Raw genomic sequence first — 27057 nt, forward strand, 5'->3', positions numbered from 1 at the left:
TGATATGTCTAGCACTTGCAAAGCACTTGGCTTTGCGAAGACGACTTTACCTACACAACCCACACAGGAGGAACTTTTATTAGCAAATAGCAATCAAATGTCATTTTTAGAAATTAAATTTGATTGAAAGCTGCCAGACTTTATTTGAAGAGCTGACCTGGCCACTTTTTCGATTTAAGGTGCAACCGTACAAGTTTGAGTGTTGCTGGAAAACAAACCTCTTCCGGCTCCGGCGATGATTCTCCATTGTAATAATAAGGAGAAGTTAGTGAAACAGCAAATGCATTTTCACTCATTTTCTTCTTCAACTCTTTAAAGGAGTTCACCACAATAAAAGGGCCATATTCCTTTTTGGCTATCCATAATGCAACATCGCGAACTACATCATGCATTTTGACACAGTGCTGTTCTAGGAAGGGATCAGGGTCGAGAGGTTTATGTTGAGACAACAAGGAAGCCTTTTCAAGTATTTCTACAGATTTAATTATCTTCTGTCTCGCTTCATCAACTGATTCAACTTTTTCAAACAACCACAGTCCGTAGGAATACCTAACCAATTCCTCCACCATTATCATGCTATCTTCTGGATACAAAGAACACAGCAATAAGCAGTTTTGGACATCTTTTTCTCTCAAATAGTCGTAACTCAGTTTCAGGCAAGCATAAACATCCTTATCGGCATCTTGTATATCAACATAGCTAGAGTTGGAAAGTTTAAGAGCAGCATCTTCAAACTCGTCCGGGCTTCTACCCCTTAGAGCTCTTCCTACAGTGACAATAGCAAGGGGTAAACCGGCACACTCCTTAACTATCTTTTTTGTGCTTTTGATGAGTTCCCCGGGTATTTTGTAAATTAGTTCGGCAGACTTAATAAACAAACCCATTGCTTCATTATCGTCAATCTTTCCTAATCGAACAATCAGACTGCAACCCATATCGTCACATACTTCCTCTCTACGTGTAGTGAGAATAATTTTGCATCCTTTGTGATTTGAATATACAGGAACTCCAATGCTCTCCATGTTTATTTTCTCCCAAACATCATCCAGAATTACTAGAATCTTACTTTCTTTCTCCAATTTTTCTCGAAGCTCATATGCTCTGCCGCTCTCAGTATTTTTTTTAAACGTCAGGTTCAACATATCAGCAAATATCCCCTGGATATTTCTAATATCAACTTCTTGGGATACAGTTGCAATCACCACATGATCAAATAAAATTTCAAGCTTCTTAGCGTTCATACCTATTTCTTCCACCAATTTAGTTTTCCCCATGCCTCCCATCCCGCAGGTGCCAATTAAGCCAACTTCTTCATCTCTTAGTCCTTCCATAATTCTGTTATATTCAAATCTCCTAGAGTTGAATTTAACAAACCCTGCACGCCATACATCTTCGATTCCTGTCGAATCTACAGGGAAACAAACGGTTAAAACACTCTTTCCTTCATCTACAAGGGTTTTCACTTCCAGGACATCCTGACTGGAATTACTTTTTGACTGATTGTTACTCGAGAACCATTCTTTCATGTTATGAACTATCATGTTTGTTTCCACTTTACCATCTCTCTTGTCCTTCATGTTACCACTTATTTTCTTGACTTTTTCTAACCACTTAGTAGCTTCTTCATCGAACTCTTTTCCAGCTTCTTTAGCTTTCTTGACTTCTTCTTCCACTTCCCTTTGTATACGCCATAACTCTTTGGCGTTTCTATTCAGTTCTTCCATAATCGATGATAGTTACCTTGTCGAAGGGGGCTAGAATTCTAAGAGACATGAAATTAAGCATTGATGAGTTCATAAATACACAAGCAAGGAATCTAGCATACTGATAGTTTTTAGAGTAGAGAGGAGATTGAATAAAATATGGAGAAGTTTTGCATTAAACTTTCTCAATTAATCTCAATACAATAAGTGTCTTTTATAAGCTTACAAAACACTACTAATAACATGTCCACTACCTTTATCCCACTACTTTTATCCCACTAAATAGACCATTATCTAGACCACTACTTGTTAACCCACTAACTAATTATTAGCAACTAATCCTAACTATTAGGAAAATTATTTGACTAATTTTGGAGCATAATTGATATGTCTATTTTATATAGAATTTTACCCCCATTTCCCATGGATTATTGGTATTAATTGCGCTCTTCGGAGCCCTTTTTAGTACTAATGTGTGTCTTGTAGTGCATTCGTGTTTTCAGGCTGATTATTATAGGAACAAGCATATTTTGGTGCATTTCCTAATCTTTGATATCGCTACATGAGACAAGAAGTCGGGACGTGCAAAATTCTCACATTGAGCCCAAAAACCTGGTAACCGCCCGACCGGGCGACATCTGCCCCGGCTGGTCGGGCGAGTCTTACTTAGTCAGAAATCGAACGCTGAAGTTCCAAGAGAATTTGCTCCCGCGCCCGACCGGGCGAAATCCGCCCGGGCGGTCGGGCAAATGCTACTTAGCCAATTTTAGAAGATTAAAGCTGCCAGGCGAATTTACATGCGGGCCCGATCGGGCGAAATCCGCCCGGGCGGTCGGGCGAGGCGAAGGACTATTGTGCTGAAAGGCGCCCGGCCAGGCGCGACGAAGAAGCATCAGACCTGACGACCGCCCGACCGGGCGAAATCCGCCCGACCGGTCGGCGGGACGATCTTTTGGCTGTTTTGAAGCGCGTGTTGCGCCGGATTTAAGAACATATAAATACTATTTTCTTAGAGTTAAAACTACGCCTTTTTACTAGAGAATACATTTTATAACTTTTTAGAGAGCTTTTGAGTTTACTCTCATTGTTAAATTGATTACTACGCTTTGATTCCTTCAAGTAAAGACTAAGTTTTCTTAATCTCTTCTTTCCTTTCATTATTATCATGTCTTTTAATTTGTTATTATTTGTTTTGCTATTTCAATTATGTGTGAGTAGTTCCATTAATCTAGGGTTAAGTAAAACCCTAGCAATGATTTAATTTATGAATTCTTCCATTAATCCCAAGTTTATATGATCAATTGTTCTTGTTTGATTGGATTGTTCTTATGCTCATTATCATACTAGGGATAGGTGATTTTGATTTGACTCCGTATATCTTATTTTCAATGGGAATTGAATCTAGATGGTTTTGTTGATCCAATCAATGGTATGAATATCTTCTATGGGAATAGTTAGATGGGATTGCTAGGAATTTAATTGTGATGCTATGCTTAATGCCTCTTTCTTGCATGATTCTATGGGAATAGGTTTGATTGCTTGTTTAGAGTAGCCATTGGTACTCGGGAGAGATCTTTGGTAATTATAGGGTGCATTACTCCTCTTGATTCTTGATTATGTTATTTGGGATGGAAATTATTCATGTATTGGTCATGCTAGTGGTGATGCTTAATTCTAGATGTTTTAATTAATTGATTATATCTTGTGTGTTCCTAGTAATTGTCATAGTTTAGTGTTAGTCTTAGTCAACACCCTTTTCATCATTGTTTGTCACTCGTTTAGTTAAATTGAGTAAGATATCTAGTGTTTGATACGTTTGTCCCTGTGGATTCGACCCTGACTTGCTCTGCTACATAGTTGGGTAGTTGGTTAGGTAATTACTTTTGATAGGTGCGCGACACGCCTACCAATAATCCAACACATACTACTTTTGTTAATTCTTACAACCACTTTTTTGCCATATTATTATTCCTTGTTTCGTTGTAACGTCATTCTTGCTAACCTTTTATCAATTGCTTTTTTTTCCTTTTTGTTTTCTGGTGGAGGATTAAATAACTTAAAACCTTTCTTTATTTTATTTTGGAAAGGACTATTCAACTTGTTAAACACTCTTAATTTCAATAATGCACTGGAACTGTCGGGGATTGGGGAGTCCCGAGGCAGTAAATGCGCTTAGATGCATAGTGATAAATAAAAATCCCCAGGTAGTCTTTCTACAAGAGATTAAGCTTCATCAACATGAGATGGAAAGGATTACAAGAAATCTGAAATTTTCGAACTGTTTAGTAGTTGGTTGTGAGGGACAAGGGAGGAAGCGGGGGGGGGGGGGTGGTCTTAATGTGGAAGAGTGAGTGGAGTCTTTCAATAGAGTCCTCCCAGAATCATATCGATGTAAGAATAACCCTCTCAGACCAGAACACATGGAGGTTCACAAGTATATATGGGCATCCAGAGGAAAGTAACATAAGCAAAACGGGTGAGTTGCTGAGAATGCTTTATAAAGACGAAAATGACCCGTGGCTGTGTGGAGGGGATCTGAACTTAATGCTATAGTCGACAGAGAAACAAGGAAGGGGTGATTTCAAGTTCGAGGAAGCGGCAATTCTGCGTCAAGCCATGGACTTTTGTAAGCTAGAAGATTTGGGCTTTATTGGTCACCCGTTCACCTGGTCTAATAATAGGGGAGGGAATGAAAATCTCCAAGAAAGGTTAGATAGATTTGTGGCTACTAATGCGTGGAAGGAGAGGTTTGGGGGGTCTTCTGTATGGCATCTCGAGAAGCGGAAGTCGGATCATCTACCGCTGGTTGTGAGCATTAAGGAGCGTGTAGGTAGCATGGAGATAAAGAGACGAAAGAAATTGTATAGGTTTGAGGAAATGTGGCTTCGAGATGAAAAATGTATAGAGGTTATCATTGAAGCGTCGAGATGAGGCGAAGATGCAAGTACTAACTTGTCTCGTACGGCCGCGAAACTGAGTTCATGGAGTAAAAATGCGTTTGGGAATTTTGCCCAGGTGATGCGCGATATGAAGGGCCAGATGCAGCAGCTGATGACGAAGCCACAAACACATGAGGTTATCGCAAAAATGAAAGCCATTGATGCACGTATGGATGAGCTGAAAGCTAGAGAGGAGTTGTTTTGGCGACAAAGGAGTAGACAAGATTGGTTGAAAAATGGGAACAAAAATACGAGTTTCATTCACACAAAGGCGAAGCAAAGGGTGAAGCGTAGCACAATATCTTTCGTCTTTGATGGTACAGGCAACAAGTATGAAGATGAGGAGCAGGTGGCCGAAATTTTTGCTGCCCATTTTGAGAGTTTATTTGCTTCATGTCAACAGGTGGATGTGTATCCTATTATTAACAAAGTGCAGCCAAAAGTGACGAATGAAATGTGTGAGATGTTGGGGGCACCATATACAGGGGAGGAAATATGTGAGGCCTTGTTTCAAATGCATCCGACCAAAGCTCCGGGCCCAGACGACATGTGCGCATTATTTTACCAGAAGTCTTGGAGTATTGTTGGCGAAGATGTGATAAAAAAGGTGTTGGACCTTTTGAACGATGGTGGTGATATTAGTTCAGTCAATCATACTTACATTGCTTTAATTCCAAAAAAGAAGCAATGTGAGACCCCGGTGGATTATAGACCCATTAGTTTATGTAATGTGATCTATAAACTGGTTTCAAAAGTTCCTGCAAATAGATTGAAAAAAGTTCTCCCTGACATTATACATGAGTCCTAGAGTGGTTTTGTTCCAGGAAGGTTGATTACAGACAACATTCTGGTTTCCTACGAATGTTTTCACTATTTGAGGAAAAAGAAAAATGGAAAAGATGGGTATCTAGGCTCAAGCTTGACATGAGTAAACCCTAAGATCGGGTGGAATGGTGCTTTCTTGAAGCAATGATAGAAAAAAATGGGTTTTTGAGGAGTTACATTGCCGCGACTATGAGATGTGTTAGTACGGCTTATTTCTCGATTCTGCTCAATGGGCAACTGTCGAGGAAATTTCTACCTTCTCGTGGCCTTAGACAAGGTGACCCTCTATCTCCGTTTTTATTTATTCTGTGTGCAGAAGGTCTCTCGACCTTGCTTAGAGATGCTGAAGCTAAAAAAGAGATTCATGGGGTCAAAATTGGAAAGAAAGTGGAGCCTATATCACATTTGTTTTTTTTTTGTTGATGACAGTCTATTATTTATTAAAGCAAATGATGAAGAAGTGGAGAAAGTTCTTGATATCTTTTCTATCTATGAAGCTGCTTCTGGTCAAAAATTGAATATGGAAAATCAGAAGTTTCGTTTAGCCGAAATATTGAGCCACAAAAGAAAGAATTGCTTCAGATGAAGTTGAATTTTAAGGTTGTTGACGAACATGACAAATATCTCGGAGTCCCAACTTATGTTGGTAGCTCTAAGAAACAGATTTTTCAAAGTATTCAAGAGAGGATTATGAAGAACCTGAAAGGGTGGAAAGAGGGTTTTCTTTCTCAAGCTAGACGGGAAGTTCTTATAAAAGCGGTTGCACAAGCCATTCCAACATACTCAATGCAATGTTTCACAATTCCTGTGAGTATTCTCCATGAGATGGAAAGATTGTGTCGTAACTTTTACTGGGGGCAACGTGGGAATGAAAGAAAAATAGCATGGATTGCTTGGGAAAAATTATATGCTTCGAAAAAGGAGGGGGGTTTGGGTATGAGAAATCTTCAATTCTTTAATAAAGCTCTTTTAGCAAAACAAGCATGGAGAGTAATGACAAATACCAATGCGCTGATGGCTAGAACGTTGAAGAATAAGTATTTCCCTAACTCATCATTTATGGAGGCTAAGTTGAGTTCTATGGCTAGCTATACATGGCGCTTTATACTCTCTGCAAGAGATATCATTGAGCAGGGTGCGATAAAGGTAGTTGGAGGGGGCTACTCAATTGATGTATGGAAGGACCCCTAGATACGGAGGCTTCCCAACTTTAAATTATTTCCGTGCAGCAGTAATCATGTGGATCTTCCACAAACAGTTGTTGAGCTTATTGAGAATCGAAGATGGAATACTATGCTGCTGGATGACATTGTTACAAGCTGAGAAAGAGATGAAATCAAACGTATCCCATTGTCTTTGTATCCGGAGGATGACTCGTGGGTTTGGGCCCTAACCAAAGACGGATCTTTCTCGGTTAAAAGTGCTTACTACACTCAGTTGAAACTTAGTAGGGCTGGGCAATCATCAAGTTCAAATAGTCAGGTGATGACAATATGGGAGAAAGTATGGAAAGCAAAAGTAGCTCCGAAAATTCGAACCTTTGGGTGGAAGGTGTTGCATGATAGTATTCCTGTTCGAGTTAATCTCATGAAGCGCAAGATGTGTGAAGATTGTGTGTGCCCATTGTGTGGTGAAGAAGATGAATCGTTGATGCATGCTCTTGTTAAATGTGAGGAGGCTGCAATGATATGGCGTGTCTTACCTTTGCGGATTGATAGCAGATCAGTGAAGGCAGGGAGTTTTATTGATTGGTGTCTGAGCTTGGCGACGATATTCAAGGACCCACTGTGGTGGAGCTTATTCTGGAGTTTGTTATGGGGTATCTGGCTGAGAAGAAATGCATGGACTTTTTAACCAAAACAAGATCAATAGCATGCTAACTATTAACAAAGCTGTCACTTTTGTGGGGGAATGGGAGAAGGCTAATGAAGTTGTGGCCCAGGAGAATAGTGGGTCGAGGAGCCTTGTGAAGATTTGGAAGCCACCTGATCTTGGATGGGTTAAAATTAACTCAGATGCAGCTCTTTTTGGTGACCATTTGGTGGGTCTGGGAGGAATTGTATGTGACTATGTGGGCCAGGGGATGTGATGCTCGCAACGTGCGAGAAATGGGAAGGGGATTTTATGGTGGATGAGGTAGAGGCACTGGCAGCTAGACATGTGCTCCAGATTGCAATTGAGGCGGGCTTTCGCCAAGTAGTACTGGAAACTGATAACCTCAAGCTTTCCTCTCATTTAAGGAAGGGCTACTGTGAGAATACAAGCTTTGGTAGAGTAGTGTCTGACATTCTTAAACTAACTAGATCTTGTAGTTCTTGTTTTTTTTTTCTCATGTGTGTAGGGGAGGGAATAGGGTTGCTCACATTTTAGCTAAACTAAGTAAGAACTTCAGTGAGATGATGGTGTGGATGGAGGAGGTGCCTAGTGAAGCACACCTTGCTGTAATTTCAAATTCTATGATATAACACCTTATATGCTTCCCGTCAAAAAAAAAAAATTCAATTATGCACTTGCTAATCAAGTACAAACTTTCTTTTATTGCATTTGCATCTACTTTTAAGTATTGCATATAAATTAAGGAGTGAGTCTTTAAGAGCTTAGGTCACCTAATTTGATTAGTATCTTAATGTAATTTTTAGAATTGACATTATTGCAATCAAGAATGAGCTTGGCCCACCCAATAAAAATTTTATAGATCCGCCACGGAAGAGAAGAGGGGACTCTAATATTAAGCGAAGTAGTGACCATAGTAATTGACTTGGCCTTGTAAACACAATTTTCGAGCCAAAATAATATAGACAGGAAACAAACTAACAAAGAAATTATATTTCAATAATGTAGTGAGTACAATTTATATAAACTTTTTATAATGAAAATAAACTAAATCCTATGATTATGTTCCGTAGCTTGAGAGTGACACGTGTTGATGTCGACATGGAGCTGAATGTAGACTAATGTTTTGTTAACGGCAACCTGAGTTTGAGTGTGGACTGACGTTTTGCCAACGTCAACTTGATTTTGAGTTGACTGATGTTTTGTCAACGTCAACCTGAGTTTGAATGTGGACTGACGTTTTGTCAATGTCAATCCGAGTTTGAATATGGGATGACGGCTTGTCAACGTCAATCAGAGTTTGAATATGGGATGACGGTTTATCAACATCAACCTGAGTTTGAATGTGGGGTGGTGTTTTGTCAACGTCAACCTGAGTTTGAGTTTTGTTTGAGTGTATTCGAATGAGGGGTGACAAAAGCTTCAATTTCAGTCGAATGTGTTTGGGTGTATCTGAACAGTCGGCACAAATTCGATGTGTTTGTTGACTATTTGGAGAGAGAGCTTCAAGAGAAGTTTATGAATTCTTCAGAATAATGATTTTTCGGTCCCCTAAGCTTAAGGAAGTGAGGTCTATATATAGGGATTGGAGATCCCTTCATGAACTTGGGTAGTTTATGGGTTTGGGTCTATTTATGACTTGGAAGTTTTTTTTTTAACTTTGCCATTTGACCATCTTATTTGGACTATAATGTTGGCTGGCCCAAATAGTTGACAACCCAAATCATATTTTTTTTTAATTTAATTTGGATATTTTATTTAGGTGGACTAAATTAATCAAACTAGGATAATTATATTTATTTTAGCTCAATAATAATCAATTTATTTAAATGTAAAAACACTAATAAATTTTTAGAGTTTACAAATTGCGCCCTCGAGACAGTGTCACGTACATGATTTGAAGTGTTTAATCGTAATAAGGTCTCAAATTTGAGTTTGATTTAGTAATTAGGCGACAAGCACCATGTTGCTAGTTTATTAGTATAGTTATTTATTGTTCACAACTCTATCAAGTTAAGGATTTGGAAAAAAATAATCCTAATCGCAAAAGTATTAGGGTTTTATTCACCAAAAGATGTATAAATATACGCATAAGGCAATTAGCTAGTGATCACTTCTGTTGGTCTTCGTTCACATATCCAGACATTGGGTTTGACTTGTAGTTTTGCAACCCAATTTTGACTTTTGTGAATGCAAGGCAACGCACCCTATGTCTCGTGCAATTACTTCTTTGAAAAAAAAAAAAAAAATTCCACTTCAAAACAAAACAAAGTGATTTTTTGTCTCACTTTCGGTAGGCTTGCTGCTGATTTAGTGCTTAACCAACAATCTAAAGACCTCCATGACATCATCAGTAGTTCAGTAAGTTTCATTCATTCTTTGCACTTTCAGTTTATTGATTACCATGATGTAACACACGCAATACATGTTTTGTGTCTTTTTTTTTTGGTTTGTCTTGGCATAAAGTCCCACAATCTTTTGATGCTTGATGATTTTCATTGGCATAAGTATAACACTGTAGGTACATTACTACTCTTGAATTTGTCTTGACTTTTTCTTCTGAGTATACTATTGCAATACTAAGTAATATTGTTGAACTTTTCATCGTTGTCCGTTACTATTTTCCGTATACTAATGCTAGGCTTTTAATAACGTACTCTTGCGAGTATTAATACTTGGCTTCCTTTTTGTTTCTTTGACTTTGGATTATTACCCCCATTTCAAAACTAGTGAAACCCTAGCGAAAAATTTCATCACTTCCACTGCGTTATCCACCCTCCCCCTGCTGGCTCGTCGATGGCTTGAGTATCTCCGGCTCTACAAAGGTCGTCGGCGATCCCAGCCTCCTTTCCCCCCCACAGTAGTCAGACGATCGGTGTCGTAAAAGTTGGTTTTCCGAAGTCGCGAAGAAGGCAGCCTCGAAGTCGACCGCCACAACAACGGAAAACATTGGCTTCTCTTTTCTGGGCGCTAGCGACTCACCACCACCACCTGATGTTAGTAATCACGCTCTTCTGCTACAGATCTAACAACTAATGTGAGGTTTTCACTTAAGCTTTACTATTTTCGTTGCTTCAATTCTCCTAGTCGTAGTTTTCACAAACTAGTTTTGGCTGATTTCACAGGAGTTGGTGCCTCTTTATCTACTAGTGGTTCTCTTGTTTTAGTATTTAGCCTTATCTTGTTATATTAGAAATCATGAACAAAGGGGGAACCGTGCCTTTATCACTTTGTGAGCTTCATTGTTCTTCAACTAGTTGGGTCAGGAGGCTTGATTTTCTTATTAATCCTTTTGGTATCTTCGAGTATGCTCGAAATTTGAAAGCTAGGGGTAATACCTTTTACAAAAACAATGACTTTTAGTCAGCCATTATACACTATAGTCAAGCCATCAAGTTCCTATTTTTTGCGGACGTTACTAATGAGGAGGACAAATCTGTGTTTTTATGCCTAACTTTATCTATCAACCTGAATTTGGTTGCGTGTTTTACCAAGGAAAAGGATTTTCAGAAAGTAAGTGAGTTATGCTATCTTGTTTTAATGTATGACGCTACCACTGCCAAAGCTTATTTTGGGCGAGCTGTTGCAGCTTTGGAACTTAGCCAACCCGACATAGCGTTAATAGATCTTATCCAAGCTCTGAAATTCCACCCAAATAATGGAGAATTTCAACAAAAATTAAATGAAGTATCGTTAGTGTTAGGACTGTCTTCAAATTTCGTTGATATTACTGCTCAAGTAGTCGGTGAGGATGAAGTACTGAGTAAATCTTCACTCCTTGGAAAGGAGGATAAAAGGAGAAAGGTAGGAGAAAGGAAATCTTACCAGGATACCACCACTATAACAGTGGAGAAGAATCAAACCTTCTCAGAGAAGGTGACAATGAATGTCGTTGGAACATATCACGACATTAACATTTCTAATTCAATCCTGGAGTCTACTTCTGGGAAAAAAAATGAAATCTACAGGGTCCAATTTCTGATTTTCAAATCGGAAAGCGCAGGATACTTATTTGCATATCACCCCCTCAATGTACAGGGTGATGTCAGCAGGGAGAACTTTGCGTTACCATTGCTCTTCCCAAAACCAAATGATCAACATCCGAACTTTAAATCCATCACAAATGATGGATTGCCATCACGACATAGATTACCATACACCCATGAAGATAAGACACTCCCCTGTGGAAGGGGATGCACAGTGTAAACAAACTCCACTTTTCAGCCCCGACGTTGCGGCTACAAGTATGGATTCCCAAAAGTCGCCTTGCGTCTCTTTGTTAGTACCTCCAAACACCTCCTTTTGCTCGTCAGCAAAGTTTACTTCACAGTCAACAATCAGTCTACCAACAAGATGAAAATCTCCTCTCGTTTGCACTCCAGTATCAACAAACAACATAATACGGTAAAGCGTTGAAGTCCCTCTTTTTCTAACCCTTTGTTTTGCAGGGTGTGCATTGAATCCAAGATAAGTTCATCATGCTTCACTGAGGGCGTCTGCTATCCTTGTAGGAAGAAATATGCCCCCTCCCCTATTTTAGTAACTAATCTTGTTCATGATGATTTCCTTATGTTTGATTAGTATGCTCCCTAGGTTGTAATTCGTTTTTTATTAATGCAAGTTTTTTCTGATGTCAAAAAAAAAAAAATACTTTGGATTATTTATCATATATCATACCAGCAACTTGCTCTGTATGGGTATGCTTCCTGAAAACTCTATTCTTCCATAGTGTTCATGTGTACAAAGCTCTCAACTTGCGCCCAGTAGGGTAAAAGCTATTTTTTTTTATCAATTTGGTAGTAATACTTGGATTGTAAATCTTTTCACCAACAATCTGGATTTTGACACAATTTGTTCGACTTGCAGTACATCGGATTTTGTGAGATACTGAACTTCTAAATTTGTCGTAGAAATATTGCCAGAAACTCAAGACTAGTAAGGTGATGATTTTTTTACTTGTATTTTTGACATACTTTGTTCAACTTACAGTACATCAATTTTTCAAGATATCGAACTTACGTTTTTATGTTTGGAGCAATACTAGAAAGTCTAGACTAGTAAGGTGATGATTTTTTCTTTTACACCTTTTAGTCAAAATATTTTATTTTTGTACAACTTTTTTTTTTTGCATGTGTACGCGTATAAATTTTTTGGGTGTGTATGACAGATTCACTTAAAGACGGGAACTTCGTTGCAATGGGCCATATGTCTTTAGCATTGTGAGCCTGTCAGGGGCGTTACTCTATGTCTTTAGCACTGCGACAATGACACCTCCAGACAGTCCCTTGAAGATTAAGACGGGAATTTCGTCACAATGGGTCATATGTCTTTAGCACTATGAGCCTGTCAAGGGTGTTACTCATATGTCTTTAGCAATGCGACAATGACACCTTCATACAATTCCTTGAAGACGAAGACGGGGATTTCGTCGCGATGGGCCATATGTCTTTAGCATTGTGAGTCTATCAATTGTGTTATTCATATGTCTTTACTATTGCGACAATGTCCCCTCCAGACAGTCCCTTGAAGACGAAGACACAACGTCCAACCCTTCTCCTATTTAGTTATTTATATATTTTTTTTCTAGCACACACTTTTTTTCCCGGGATGGTGTTCATTAAAGAATTCAATAATAATAAAGACTCCTACATTACTAACTGCAAATTTTTTGTTTCGCCGTTCACAGTTAGACTTGTGGGCTAGGAGTATTGCATTTTTTTGTTTCGCCGTTCACAATTTAGACTCTTGCGGGCCAGGACTAATACAATTTTTGTGTGTGTGTACAATTTAGACTCTTGCTTAGGAGTTTGATTTTTTTTTTTTTTGCTTGGATATGCAGTTTATACTCTTGCTTAGGAGTTCGACTTTTTTTTATTGGGGACAGTTTATACTCTTGCTTAGGAGTTTCGTTTTTTGTTGGCTTGCAATTTAGACTCTTGCTTAGGAGTTAGAATTTTTTTTTCGACGTCGGTTTAGACTTTTGCTTAGGAGTTCCGTATTTTGTTTCTTGCAGCCTAGACTCTTGTTTAAAAGTTAAATTTTTTTGTGTGCAGTTTGAACTCTTGCTTGGGAGGTAGAATTTTTTTTTTAGTGTGCAGTTTAAACTCTTGCTTAGGAGTTCCATTTTTATTTGCTTGCAGTTTATCCTCTTGCTTAGGAGATATAATTTTTTTTTCGGTGTGTAGTTTAGACTCTTGCTTAGGAGTTCCGTTTTTTGTTTGTTGGCAGTTTATACTCTTGCTTAGGAGTTAGAATATCGGACTTGCAGTTTACCCTCTTGTTTAGGAGGGTTTCTTTTGTTTGTATCCATCAGGTTTTGTTTCCATGCCCCCTAGATCTTTCACTTAGAATAATTTTCACAATCATGGCGTCGACAGATCCTCTATTGATGCGTCAGATGAGTTTGATTCATTTTCAAGATAAGCAATTGTAAGCTTTATGTCGTACGCTTTACTTGCTAACTCTTGAAATGGTTTGATATTGATCCCTTGCAAGATGTAGGTTAAATCCCAATGCATGCCTTGGATGCACATTTCGACCGTGGAAGTTTCTGACAAATGATCTTTACATTGCAAGTTCAAAGCACGCCAACGATTAATATAGTCAATGACGAACTCGTCATTCCATTGGTGTATCTTAGACAACTCAGCCATGCTGATAATATGTCGAGTGCTATAGAACCTGTTTAGGAACTCTTCCTCCATTTGATCCCATCAATTGATGGATTGTGAGGGTAGATCTATGTACCAATCAAATGCCATCCCTTTAAGAGAACGTATAAATTGTTTGACAAGGAAATTGTCTGTGGCACTAGCATTGTTGCATGTTTCCACAAAGTGAGCAATGTCACTATGGGAAAAAAAGGAAGAGTTGCGCATGAAGGGCTGCTTATTCTTCATTACGCAACCCTTCTTCACAGTAGGGCTGCGGTTTTAAATAAAACGCAGCCCTTCGTTACAGTAGGGCTGCGATTTTAAAGAAAAGCGTAGCCTTTCACAAGGAAGGGTTGCGCTTGTCTAAAAAACGCAGCCCTACTGTAAAGAGAAGGGTTGCGTCTTTTAGACAAGTGCTACCCTTTTTTTTTGAAGGGTTGCGCTTGTCAAAAAAACGCAGCCCTACTGTTACGAAGTGCTGTGTTTTTTGGACAAACGCAGCCGTTCCTTATCATTTTTTTTAATTCCAATTGCGCGCATGTACAGTATACCCAAGCACAATTCATCCTTTCCCTCCCTTAGAAAAATTTTAACGAACGAGAAAATCCCCTCCAACCACCCACCACCTTCGTCCACTGTGCGAACCCTAACTCCGCCAGCGCCACCAGCGCGCCACCGCCACGACGACGCACCAACTGCATTGACACCATTAGTTCATTCTCTCCTCCGTCCACTGCATTGACGCCACAAGTATAATTCGCTCATTCTCTCCTCCACCGCATTGACGTCACCACCACGCAGCTGCACCACCTTCTCTTCTCTTCTCTCCTCTCCTCCACTACGAGTTATTGTGGAGCATCACTTCTCTCACTCTCTTTCGCAGTAAATCCCCTCGCACTATCTCTCCTCTTTTATATTTCTTTAATTTTTATTTAATTTGATGGAAACTTCTATTTTTTGTTGCTAAATGTGCTTGTATTTGCTCAAAGAGTGATTGTTTGGGGTGGGTTGGGTGGGGGTGCTGGGCAGGTGGTGGAAGAGGGCTGGAAGGGGTGGGGAGGGCTGGCAGGGATAGGGGATGACTGGCAGGGGTGGGGGGGGGTTGGGAGACTGGACAGGGGGTGGGAGAGGGCTGGCAATGGGTGGGGAGGGCTGGCAGGGGGTAGGGGAAGGGTGGGGATGGTGGGAAGGGGGTGGGGGAGGGTTGGCAGGGGGTGGGGGAGGGCTGGGGATGCTGGGCAGGGGGTGGGGGAGGGTTGGCGGGGCGGGGTGGGGTAGGGTTGTGGAGGTAGATTTATTTGTATTTCTTGATATGAGTTTGTATGAAAACGCAATGATTAATGTAGCTATGAAATCTACAAGTTGTTTGAATCATCATCATATGCCTAGATACCCGTTCAAGACTTACTCATTAGGAGTAAGTCTTGAATAGTCCCCGGTTTGGGACTGTTCTTGGACGTTTGATCTCACTTAGGTGGTGAATGTGTGCTTCTTTTCAATTCTGAGGAAATCTTGGCTTATCGTTTCTCTACATTGTTCTCTGGGTACATATGTAGATAAGCAATTATCTACATTGTGTACTTGGAGAACTGTAGGGAAATGCTGCCGGATTTTCCTTAGAATTGAAAAGTTGGCATATATTCACTAGTGAGATTAGACGTCCAAGGATGGGTTAGGTTGGAGTGATAAGGACCTTGACTGCATGCATACAATTGAACATGTCACTATCTTAGCTTGTATACGTGTGTGATTTGAATATGTGAGTGTATGTACTTTAATAATGATTGATGCATTATAATGAATGTTGTGTTTAATTATTAGAGGTGGTCTTCTTGAATGAGATGGATCGTACTTGGATGTATGGTAGTCGTGAATCGATTGAGTTTGTGAATGGGGTCTCGGAATTCTGTAAAAGTGCATTAGAATATCAAACATCCTCTGGAGCAGTCGACTTTTATTGTCCTTGTTTGGATTGTAGAAATGTGAGCAAGGTTAGTAGTATACATGTGGTTAGGGAGCATGTCTTTCGCCGTGGGTTTAGGCCTCAATACCACGTATGGTTTGGCATGGTGAGCAGGGGAGGTATATGGAAGCTCTGGAGTAAAGAATGATGTATGTGAAGAAAAAAGAAGGATGATGAGTTAGGGGATGAGAATTTGGATGATGAATTTGGAGATGAGATAGGGATCGGGTAGACGAGATGATACACGAGGTTGAAGATCAGTCGTGTAGACGACCTCGTATTTTTGAGTCTATGTCTCAGGCTGCTGAAAAGCCGTTGTATCCAGGTTGTACAAAGTACACCAAACTTTCCTCGGTGGTAACACTGTTCAACATTAAGTCGAACGCTGGTTGGACGGACTCTAGTTTCACATCGTTGTTGGAAGTTTTAGCTGAGATGCTCCCTGATGGAAATGAACTGCCAAAGTCGTACTATTATGCGAAGAAGTTGATGTGTCCTTTGGTTTAGAGTACGAGCGGATACATGCTTGTCCTAACGATTGTGTGCTTTATCGTAATGAGTATGAGCATTTACATGAGTGTCCACGTTGTGGATTGTCGAGGTACAAGCGTGAAGGAGCTGGAGGTAGTGAAGGACCACCAACTAAGGTGTTGTGGTATCTACCCATAATACATAGATTTAAGCGCATGTTCTCAATTAAAAGAGATGCGAAGAATTTGAGGTGGCATGCAGATCGTAGGAAGAAAGACTGTCTGCTCAAGCATCCGGCTGATTCGCCTGAGTGGAAAACTACCAACATAGTGCATAAGGCATTTGGTAATGAGGATAGGAATCTGAGGCTTGGATTATGTACGGATGAACCCTTTTGGCAATCTCAGTTCGCAACATAGTACATGGCCAGTAGTTTTAGTGGTTTATAACTTGCCTCCTTGGTTGTGCATGAAACGCAAGTACATGATGCTGCCGCTTCTTATATCGGGGCCCTAACAACAGAGAATGACATAGATGTATACCTCAGCCGCTTGTTGAAGATTTACAGAAGATGTGGAACGAGGAGTGTTAGTATTTGATGCGTATGCTAATGAGATGTTCACTCTGCGTGCCATGCTTTTTTCTACTATGAACGATTATCCAGCTTATAGGAACTTATCTGGGTATAAGATTAAAGGAAAACAACCCTGCCCGATTTGTTTAGATGACATGAAATCTACACACTTTAAGGGTTGCAAACATGTGTATATGCGCACACGAAGACTGCTCAGCCGCGACCATCCCTATCGGTTTAAGAAGAAGGCATTCGATGGGACGGTTGAAGGAAGAAGTTGCTCATAGACCATTAGCTGGTACTGAAGTTTATAATCAGGTGAAGGGCATTGAAACAGTCTTTGGTAAACCTGCTAGTGAGGTTGATCGACCTACATGATTATGGAAAAAGCAGTCCATTTTTTGGAAACTCCCATATTGGAAAGATCTAAAGTTCAGACATTGTTTGGATGTCATGCACATAGAGAATGATGTTTGTGAAGCTATTCTCGCGACACTTATGAATATTTTGGGCAAGACAAAATATGTTAAGGCGTCACGACTTTACTCGGAAAAACAAGGGCTTCGACCAGAGTTGTGGACTCAGAAAAGGGACGAAAGGAAGAAGAAAATAGTGGAGGAAAGGGTTGATGATGAAACTCAGAAAAGTAAAAAGGTGGAGGATTCGGAGAAGAATTATTTGCCACCAGCTTGCTACACGATATCGCGTGCAGAGAAACGGATTTTTTGCGAGTCATTGTATGGTATTAAGGTCCCAATATGCTACTCATCGAATATAAAGCGCTTTGTTACTTAAATGGTGAGTTGAAGTTATCGAGTATAAAATCGCGCGATTGTCATGTCAAGATGCAAGTATTCTTACCGATTGCAATTCGTGGGATACTTCCAAAGCATGTGAGGCACACCATTACAGAATTGTGTTCATTTTTTCATACAATATGCAGCAAAGTCCTAGAACCGTCGACCCGCATGGGGGTGTGTAGGGGGTGTGTAGGGGTGGGCAGGGTGTGGGGGTGGGAAGGGCTGGGTGTGGGGCAGGGGGTGGGAAGGGCTGCTTGCTGAGGAGTGCAGGGGTGGGAGGGATTAAAAAAAAAAAACAAGAAGGGCTGCGGTTTTTTTCCAAAAACGCAAACCTTCACCTTGAGAAGGGCTGCGTTTTTTAAAACGCAACCCTTCACTTGTAGCAGCCCTACATGTATTTTTCCACTAGTGTGTGTTGCTTAGGGTTTCCTTCAAAGTGAAGTGCTGCTATGGAAAGGGCTGCTATCAGAATACGCAGCCCTAAGGGCCTTTTTTAGCGCAGCCCTTCATGTATTTTTCCACTAGTGTGTGTTGCTTAGGGTTTCCTTTGTTATCGAATTGTTGAGACTTTTGGGGATGGTATCCATAAGGCATCTGCAACTTATCAATTCTCTTAGTATAAGGCTTTACATAGTGATGACTTCCTTGAGAGCTTTCCGCAAGTTGATTCTTGACAGCTCGAGCTATCAACTAACAGTTCAAGTTGTCGAGCTATTGGTGAAGGTTGTCACCACTCTCGTTTTCGCTTTCATCACTACCTTGACTTGATGATGTGTCGCCTAATATTTTACTAAGTTTCTCATTGAGGGCAGCAATTTGCTCGTTTTGGAGTCTGATATGAGCATCCTTTTTCTCTCCGTCCTTCATCAATTTCTAGAGTAAGATGTTATTTCGGCGAGTTGTTCCTCAACTATTTTAACTGAAATCACCATAACAAAAGCAATGACAACATCTCTTTTCATTCCTTTGGCGCAAAAACCAAGAGTCATGTCATCCATAAGTCACATAACGTTATTGATTTTCGCAAGGTGCTAGCAGATTGAAAAATGTTCTTCCTCAAGGCAATTTCTCAAATTTGTTGTTGACAATGAAACAAAAAGATGAAAGTTTAGCCGGCAATTGTGGGAAACTTTTTTCTCTCTCCCCTCTCTCCTCTTTACTTTCAAAAACCCTAGCCACCATTGTTGATTTTTAAAGGGGCTTCCATCGGTTTTTACCGTTGGAAAGCCCCCACCTTTGTTTTTTTATTTGATTTTAGGTTTTCAATAACGATTTCTCCCTCGAAAGAAAGGGTTTTCGATCTCCTTCGTAAGAAAAGGTTTTTCAATCTCCTTCGAAAGACAAGGTTTTTCGACCTCCTCCGAAAGACAGGGTTTTTCTCCTCTTTTAGAGGGGGAATTTCTACAGGTTACAATCCGGGATACTAGATCTAATGGATTGCCGTGAAATTATTTTGTTGGTGAAGAATTATGCGGGATCACAAAGGTTATCAATTTTTCGAATACGGTCAGATGAATCCGACGAAAATCATCCTCACGACTACAAGGGATTGTTAGATTGTCTCTCCAACAAGGCTGTATTTTCCAGCGATATAAGCGGGAGATGTTCCACATTGCAAGATTTGTTTGATGATCGTAGTTTTTATGAAGGAAATTTTTGTTTGATTCAACTTATATATTTGTTTGATTCGATTGCTTATGTAGATGTCGTATGACTTTTTATTAATGAATTAATTTTACTATTCAAATAAAAAATGAAACAAAAAGATGAGAGGCAAATATTGTCCCACCAATTGTGCCAAAGTTTGTATAGACAAATTTCGAGTCAAAATAATATAGACAGGAAACAAAGTAACAAAAAAATTATATTTCAATAATGTATTGAGTACAATCTCTCTAAACATATTATAATGAAATAAACTAAGTCCTCTGATTCTGTTCCGTAGCTTGAGAGTGACACGTGTTGATGTCTACGTGGAGCTGAGTGTAAACTAATGTTTTGTCAACGTCAACCGAGTTTGAGTGTAGACTAACGTTTTGTCAACGTCAACCTGACTTTGAGTGTGGCTTGACGTTTTGTCAACGTCAACCTGAGTTTGAATGTGGACTAACGTTTTGTCAACGTCAACCCGAGTTTGAATATGGGATGACGTTTTGTCAACATCAACCCGAGTTTGAATGTGGGTTGACGTTTTGTCAACGTCAACTTGAGTTTGAATGTAGGATGACGTTTTGTCAACGTCAACCTGAGTTTGAGTTTTGCTTGAGTATATTCGAACGAGGGCGAACAAAAGCTTGAATCTCAGTCGAATGTGTTTGAGTGTATCTGAACAGTCGGCACGGATTTGATGTGCTTGTTGACTATTTGCAGAGAGAACTCCAAGAGAAATTTATGAGCTCTTCAGAATAATGATTTTTCGGTCCCCTAAAATTAAGGAAGTGAGGTCTATTTATAAGAAATAGAGATCCCTCCATGGACTTGGGTAGTTTATGAGTTTGGGCCCATTCATGATTTGGAAGTCCTTTTTTTACCTTTGCCATTTGACCATCTTTTTTGGACTATAATGTTGGCTGGACCAAATAGTTGACATCCCAAATTATATTTCTTTCATCTAATTTGGATATTTTATTTAGGTGGACTAAATTAATTAAACTAGGTTAATTATTTTTTATTTTAGCTTAATAATAATCAATTTATTTTAATATAAAATCCTAATAATTTTTAGTGTCTACATGCCTCAAGGGTGGTGAGTGGTCAAAAGTGAACCATTTCGAAATCCACACACTTGTTGGGTATAATTGATCTGAATCCATATCTAAATCCAAGAATAGAACTATTGATTTGTATTTGGATCCTTGTATTTGGATCCAGTAAGTCAGATCCAAATTCATCTGTAACCAATAACCTTTTTCTTAGAGTTGTAGTTCTTTTGAGAGTCTTTGAGCCGTTTCCTATGTGACCTCACGCTTTTTAACATAATCTATGTGGTCTCCAATTAAAAAATCTTCAAGTTTAATACTCAATCCTCTCATAATATAGTGCCTTCATCTTTTTTTATATCTTAAATTTGCCTTGTTTTTATCAATTTATTTGGATTAATATTTTTCATTTTTACATAAACTTTCCAAAATAATCCTTACCATTCTTTGAAAATATGTCAGTATTTATCATTTTACACCATTCTAAGAAGCATTTATTTCTTTTTAATTTTATTTTAGAGGAAAAATAATATAAAAAAAAACTAGTTTCAAGACAAAAGTATTAAAAAAACACTTAAATATTTTCTCTGTTATTTTATTATTGCAACATTTCTCTTATTTAAAAGTTTTATATTAATTGCTATATTACTAATACTTTGTTTGGTATTTTTTTAATAAAGGAAGGAAAAAGAAAGGAATAGAAAGGAAAAGAAGAGAAAAGAAGATAGTTGTAGTTTCTAATACTAGGTATAATTGGTAGATTTGAGAGGAATCGCATCTTTGATTGTTATTAGTAAAGGAAAGGAAAGAAAAGGAAGGAAATAAAGAAAACATAGCAGGTAAAAATTTCCTTCGATTTTAGAAGATAAGAAAAGCAAGGATTCAACAGTATTCTTTCCCTTCTGCTTCCTCTCCTTTCCAATTAAACCCTTTTTATTTTCTTTTATTAAACATGAAAAAATATGTTTTTACCTTATCATTTCTTTCTTTTCCATCCAAATTCCTACCAAACAAAGCCTAAATTCAATAGTATTTTTTTTTCTATATCTCTCTCCTTATGACCTTATCACATGAATCTCTTCTTTTCATCATTCTCTATCTCTCATCTCTGTAAAAAATTGCAACCCCTACATATTGTAATTATTAAAAAACCAAGGAAGAGGGTTGGGAGGCTGCGTGGGGGTGGGGCCTGCACGGGAGGAGGAAGCGTGGGGGTACGAGGGAAGGGGGGGGGTGCTTGGTGGGTGTTGGAGGCTGCGAGTGTGGGCTGGGCGCGGGGGCTGGCTGGGAGGGGTTTCCTATGTAACGTCACGCTTTTTAGAGTTGACCCTAATCTAAGTATTTTCCAATCACAAAATCTTCAAGTTTAATGGAGTAGGAAAGTAGGTTACGAATTATTTATGAACCCAAGTAAATCTGCAAAGCATAGAGTACCTGAATAGGATGGCCGGTTGCTTCCTCCAAGGAACAAGTTGAGAAGATAAAAGTGAACCAGAAAGAAGTAGGAGATCACAATTCACACAGAGGCCAACCGACGTCGGAGTTGATGGAGAACAGTTCTACAACAATTTTTTGTCGGAGTTGATGGAGAACAGTTCTACAACAATTTTGTCGGAGTTGATGGAGAACAGTTCTACAACAATTTTTTTCATAAAGCTGTAGTGCTTCACAAGTCAAAACCTGTCTCGCTCTGATAAGAGGTAATGTAGGTTTTGGAATGATTTGCCTTAGCCTCTCATTGATTTTCGTAAGTCATATACAAAGTAAAGTCTCCCAATGAAATAGGAAACAAACTATACACAATATATCTTGCCTAAAAGATAATATTTACATAGATAACTTAACACCCCCCCTCAAGTTGGAGCATGGGGATCGAAAATGCCCAACTTGCGAAGTAGAGCATCGAACTGAGTCTTCCCAAGTGCCTTGGTAAAAATATCAGCCAATTGTGTTGTAGTAGGAACATAGGAAGGAGCAATGAGCCCATCAGTAATAGCATCACGCACGAAATGACAATCAACCTCAATGTGTTTCGTGCGTTCATGGAAGACAGGATTGTGAGCAATATGCAAGGCGGACTGACTATCACAAAACAAGGGAATAGCTTTGGGATGGTGAACACCCAAACTGAGAAGCAGACCCTTTAACCATTTCAACTCACAAGTGATAGCAGCCATAGAGCGATACTCGGCCTCAGCAGAAGACCGAGAAACGGTGGGTTGTTTCTTAGTTTTCCAGGAAATAGGAGAAGAACCAAGAAAAACAAGCCACCCGGTAAGAGAGCGACGAGTGATGGGACAAGCAGCCCAATCAGAATCACACCAACCCTGTAAGGACAGATCACTATCAGCACGAAGAAGAATCCCTTGACCAGGGGTTCCCTTCAAATAACGAACAACCCGTAAGGCAGCATCAAGATGCTCCTGACGGGGAGCCTGCAGGAACTGGGACAGAATGTGCACGGAATAGGCTAAGTCAGGGCGTGTCACAGCAAGATAGATCAAACGACCAACAAGTCGTCTATAAACCTCAGGTTCCGGGAGAAGAGAGCCAGTGGCTAGACCGAGACGATGATTCTGCTCAATAGGAGAATCAGAGGGCTTAGAACCCAAGAGACCAGCCTCAGAAACAATGTCCAAAGTATACTTGCGCTGACACAAAAATAAGCCTGCAGAACTCCGGGCCACCTCAATGCCAAGAAAATAACGTAAAGGACCTAGATCCTTCATACGAAAGCACTCAGATAGGCCTTGAAAGCCAGTAAAGCAGCAGAATCATTACCAGCAATAATGAGATCATCAACGTACACAAGAACATTGATCTGAACTGCACCGTTAGTAAAGGTGAAAAGAGAGTAATCAGAGTAAGATTGCAGAAAACCATACTGGCGAAGAGCAGTAACGAGCTTGGCAAACCAACAACGAGGTGCCTGTTTCAGACCATACAAAGACTTGCGCAAACGACACACAAGATTAGGATCAGAAGAACCAAAACCAGGAGGAAGTTTCATATAAACTTCCTCATCAAGATCACCATGGAGAAAGGCATTTTGAACATCCATCTGATGGAGTTCCCAATGCTTAGAAGCAGCAATAGCTAGAAAAGCACGTACCGTAACCATTTTGGCAACCGGAGCAAAAGTCTCAGTGTAATCAATGCCTTCGCGTTGATGATTGCCAAGAACCACCAATCGAGATTTTCGCCGGTCAAGAATACCATTGGAATCATATTTATTGCGATAAACCCACTGACTACCAAGAGCACGTTTACCTGGAGGAAGAGATTCCATAGTCCAAGTACCATTGCTTTCAAGAGCAGCAATTTCATCCTGCATAGAGCGTCGCCAAAGCTCATCTCTCATGGCCTCCTTAAAAGACCTGGGCTCTTGAGTAGAAGTAAGAGCAGCAATAAAAGCACGATATTTTGCAGAAAAACTATCACAATTGATATAATGTGCAATGGGGTAAGGAGTACCTGAGGAGTGATCGGAGCTGGAAGAAGCGGGGGGAGGACTTTTTACGGCGACGGTATTAGTAACAAAATCTCGTAACAAAACCGATGGAGCTTTAGTGCGTAAACCGCGCCCAAGAGGGGCTTCAAGAGGACCGGTAGGAGTAGCGGAATCAAGGGGCCCAGATGAGTCCGGCCCAGGTGATGAGGCCGCGGTACTAGGAGCCGAAATAGCGAACCGAGAAGGGCTGCTGGGTAATGTGAGAGAAGACGGCCCAGGAGGGGCAGGCCCAGAGAGAACCGGATCAGAGGAAACGGGCGGGGGTGATGGATAATGTACTGGGCTGGGGATCATAGGAGGATTAGACGGGGAAGGAAGGGGAGTTTGTGGATCAAGGATAGTGGGCTGGGCTAATGGAGTGAGGGAGGAATTTTGTGGAGCTATAAGAGGATCATTTTGTGGGGCTGGATCATTTTGTGAATTTGAGGGAGGAGGATCATCAGACAAGGCAGTGGAGTCAAAAAAATCAAAGTCAGGGTCCACATCAATTGCCATATCAACAATATTGGCAGGAACAATGCCAACACTTTCCGGAGTAGCAAAAGGGTAAATATCCTCAAAAAAACGCACATCACGAGAAACAAAAAAATCCTTATTTTCAAGATCAAAGAGACGCCACCCCTTCTTGCCAAAAGGATATCCCACAAAAATACACTTGCGACTCCTTTTTGCAAATTTATCACCATGAGTTTTATGATTGTGAGCAAAACAAAGGGACCCAAACACCTTAATAGCATCATAGGAAGGGGTATGACCAGTGAGATATTCAAGAGGAGTTTTATTGTGTAATAAAGGAGTAGGAGTTCGATTAATAAGATGAGCTGCAGCAAGTACACATTCCCCCCAAAAATAAATAGGTAGATGGGCTTGAAAACGCAAAGCGCGTCCCACATTCAAAATATGACGATGTTTACGCTCAACTTTCCCATTTTGTTGAGCAGTATGGACACATGAGGTTTGAAAAAGAATGCCCGTGGCAACAAAATAATCACGGAGACAATTAAACTCAGTTCCATTATCACTTTGCACAATTTTTATGGTTTGAGAATATTGTCGGTCAGCCATGGCAATAAAAGACATGAACATACTAAAAACCTCAGTTTTATCAACTAGCAGATAAAGCCACACAGCTCTAGAATAATCATCCACAATAGTTAAAAAATAACGTGCACCACAAGAAGAGGCATGTCTGTAAGGACCCCATAAATCACAGTGAACTTTCTCAAAAATACGAGTAGTTTTAGTGTCACTAAGAGAAAATTTATCCCTAGGATGTTGAGCATAGAGACAAATGTCACATCCATTATTAAAACTACCCTTAAGATGACTAACAGGAGGAAGTAACTTTACAACTTTCTCGGAAGGATGGCCCATACGACGATGCCATAAATCGAATGCGGAAGCTGTACCAGAAACAGAAACATGATGTATGGAATCCGAACCGCCAAAGTAATAAAGTCCGTCCCGCTTAACTCCCGTTCCAATCAGCTTCATCGACGGGTCCTGTATAATGCACATATGAGAATCAAATTGGACTGTACAATGCAAAACATCACACAATTGAGAGATAGATAACAAGTTGCAATAAAGATTAGGCACATAGAGCACATGAGTGAGAGTAATCGTGCTTGATAACCGAACAGAGCCAGCTTGAGTAGCAATAACAGAACTACCATTAGGTAGACCAACAGGGCAATCAGTGATAGTATGAATGTCAAATAACCAAGAAATATCACCCGTAACATGATGTGAAGCCCCGGTATCTAGTATCCAAGAGTAAGTATCAAACTTACCAGTTAAGCGATTGTCGGGAATTTTTACATTACCAAACATTCCCGCAAGGACCTTCCACTGTTCGGCCGAGAAAAGAGAGGCAGCAGCAGAGCTCGAAGAGGACTCGGAGGAACTGCCAAGAGCAGCAGCAGCATTGGCACGAGCTGGAGTGCCACGACCACGTCCAGGCGCTTTGCCTCGACCACGCCCGCCTATGTCATGCCAATGAGGGGGATAGCCTATGAGTTCAAAACAAGTAGCGAGATCATGACCTGTCTTTTTGCAGTGAGTACAAACCAATTGAGAGCGATCAGGCCGATCACCGCGGCCACGACCACGGGATGGATCCGCGCGAACAGAAAAACCAACCACATCCGAAGGGGAGGATTCAAGCGGTTGTGTAGCAAGACGCACCCGCTCGTCTTGAATAAGCATCTGATACACACGATCAAGAGAAGGAAGGACTTCAAGGGCAAGAATAGAAGCCCTAGTTTGTGAGTAATAGGGTGAATATAGACCCATTAAGAATTGATGAACTTGACGATCTTCACGTCGTTTGGCATGACGGCTGCCGGTATCACACGCCGGACAACACGAACAAGTAAGAATAGGCTCATGACGATGTAATTCTTCCCATATAACATGAAGAGAAGAATAATAGGTGGTGATAGTCATGGTTTTTGTCTGTTCACATTTAGCAAGAGAAGCATACAACTGATTGATGCGAGGTCCATTGGCGACGGCGTACCGAGCCTTAAGAGTGGTCCAGAGACGGTAAGGGTCTTTAAATTTAGGAAGAGAGAGCTTTACCTCGGGAGTAATGGTATTAGTTATCCAAGAAAGTAACATGGCCTGTAGAGCCGCCCAATCGGAAGGAGTACAAGGCGAGGTAGGAGACGTAACACTACCGTCGAGGAAGCAAAATTTACGACGGGCTTCAAGCGCCGTTTGGAGATCGGCGGCCCAGTCGTCATAATTATCGGGACGAAGACGATTTGGAGTAAGAAAGTCGCCGGGCCTATCTTGAGGACCAAGATAGTAGGGAGAAGTTGGGTCGATTTTTGGTGGTGGTGGTGCAGATTTGTCACCATCGCCGGCCATGGCGGAACGGATGAAGGAAACGTAACCTAGGCTGATACCATGATAAGAGGTAATGTAGGTTTTGGAATGATTTGCCTTAGCCTCTCATTGATTTTCGTAAGTCATATACAAAGTAAAGTCTCCCAATGAAATAGGAAACAAACTATACACAATATATCTTGCCTAAAAGATAATATTTACATAGATAACTTAACACGCTCTCTTTCATATCC

The 27057-nt window shown here is 40.3% G+C and overlaps 2 protein-coding genes across 2 annotated transcripts; both read right to left on the minus strand.

The window, feature by feature from the left end:
• Window positions 1-15: 15 nt before the first annotated feature.
• LOC130591030 (disease resistance protein At4g27190-like) lies at window positions 16-22049 on the minus strand. Its single transcript, XM_057393874.1, has 2 exons — window positions 21895-22049; window positions 16-1754 (listed from the first exon to the last, which is right to left on the minus strand). Exon 2 carries the CDS (start codon window positions 1722-1724, stop codon window positions 141-143), a length of 1584 nt encoding a protein of 527 aa, XP_057249857.1. The 5' UTR covers window positions 1725-1754; window positions 21895-22049; the 3' UTR covers window positions 16-140.
• A 264-nt stretch (window positions 22050-22313) lies between these two features.
• On the minus strand, window positions 22314-23189 carry LOC125496272 (uncharacterized mitochondrial protein AtMg00810-like). The gene has a single exon (XM_048641708.1). The coding sequence runs from the start codon at window positions 23187-23189 to the stop codon at window positions 22314-22316; it is 876 nt and encodes a 291-aa protein (XP_048497665.1).
• Between the last annotated feature and the right edge of the window lie 3868 nt (window positions 23190-27057).

This window comes from Beta vulgaris, chromosome 4 (assembly GCF_026745355.1).
Source record: "Beta vulgaris subsp. vulgaris cultivar EL10 chromosome 4, EL10.2, whole genome shotgun sequence".
NCBI classification, from domain to species: Eukaryota; Viridiplantae; Streptophyta; class Magnoliopsida; order Caryophyllales; family Amaranthaceae; genus Beta; species Beta vulgaris.

Coding starts and splice junctions, on each gene's coding strand:
- LOC130591030 (XM_057393874.1), bottom strand. CDS start 1,724: ATGGAAGAACTGAATAGAAACGCCAAAGAGTTATGGCGTATACAAAGG.
- LOC125496272 (XM_048641708.1), bottom strand. CDS start 23,189: ATGAAGGATCTAGGTCCTTTACGTTATTTTCTTGGCATTGAGGTGGCC.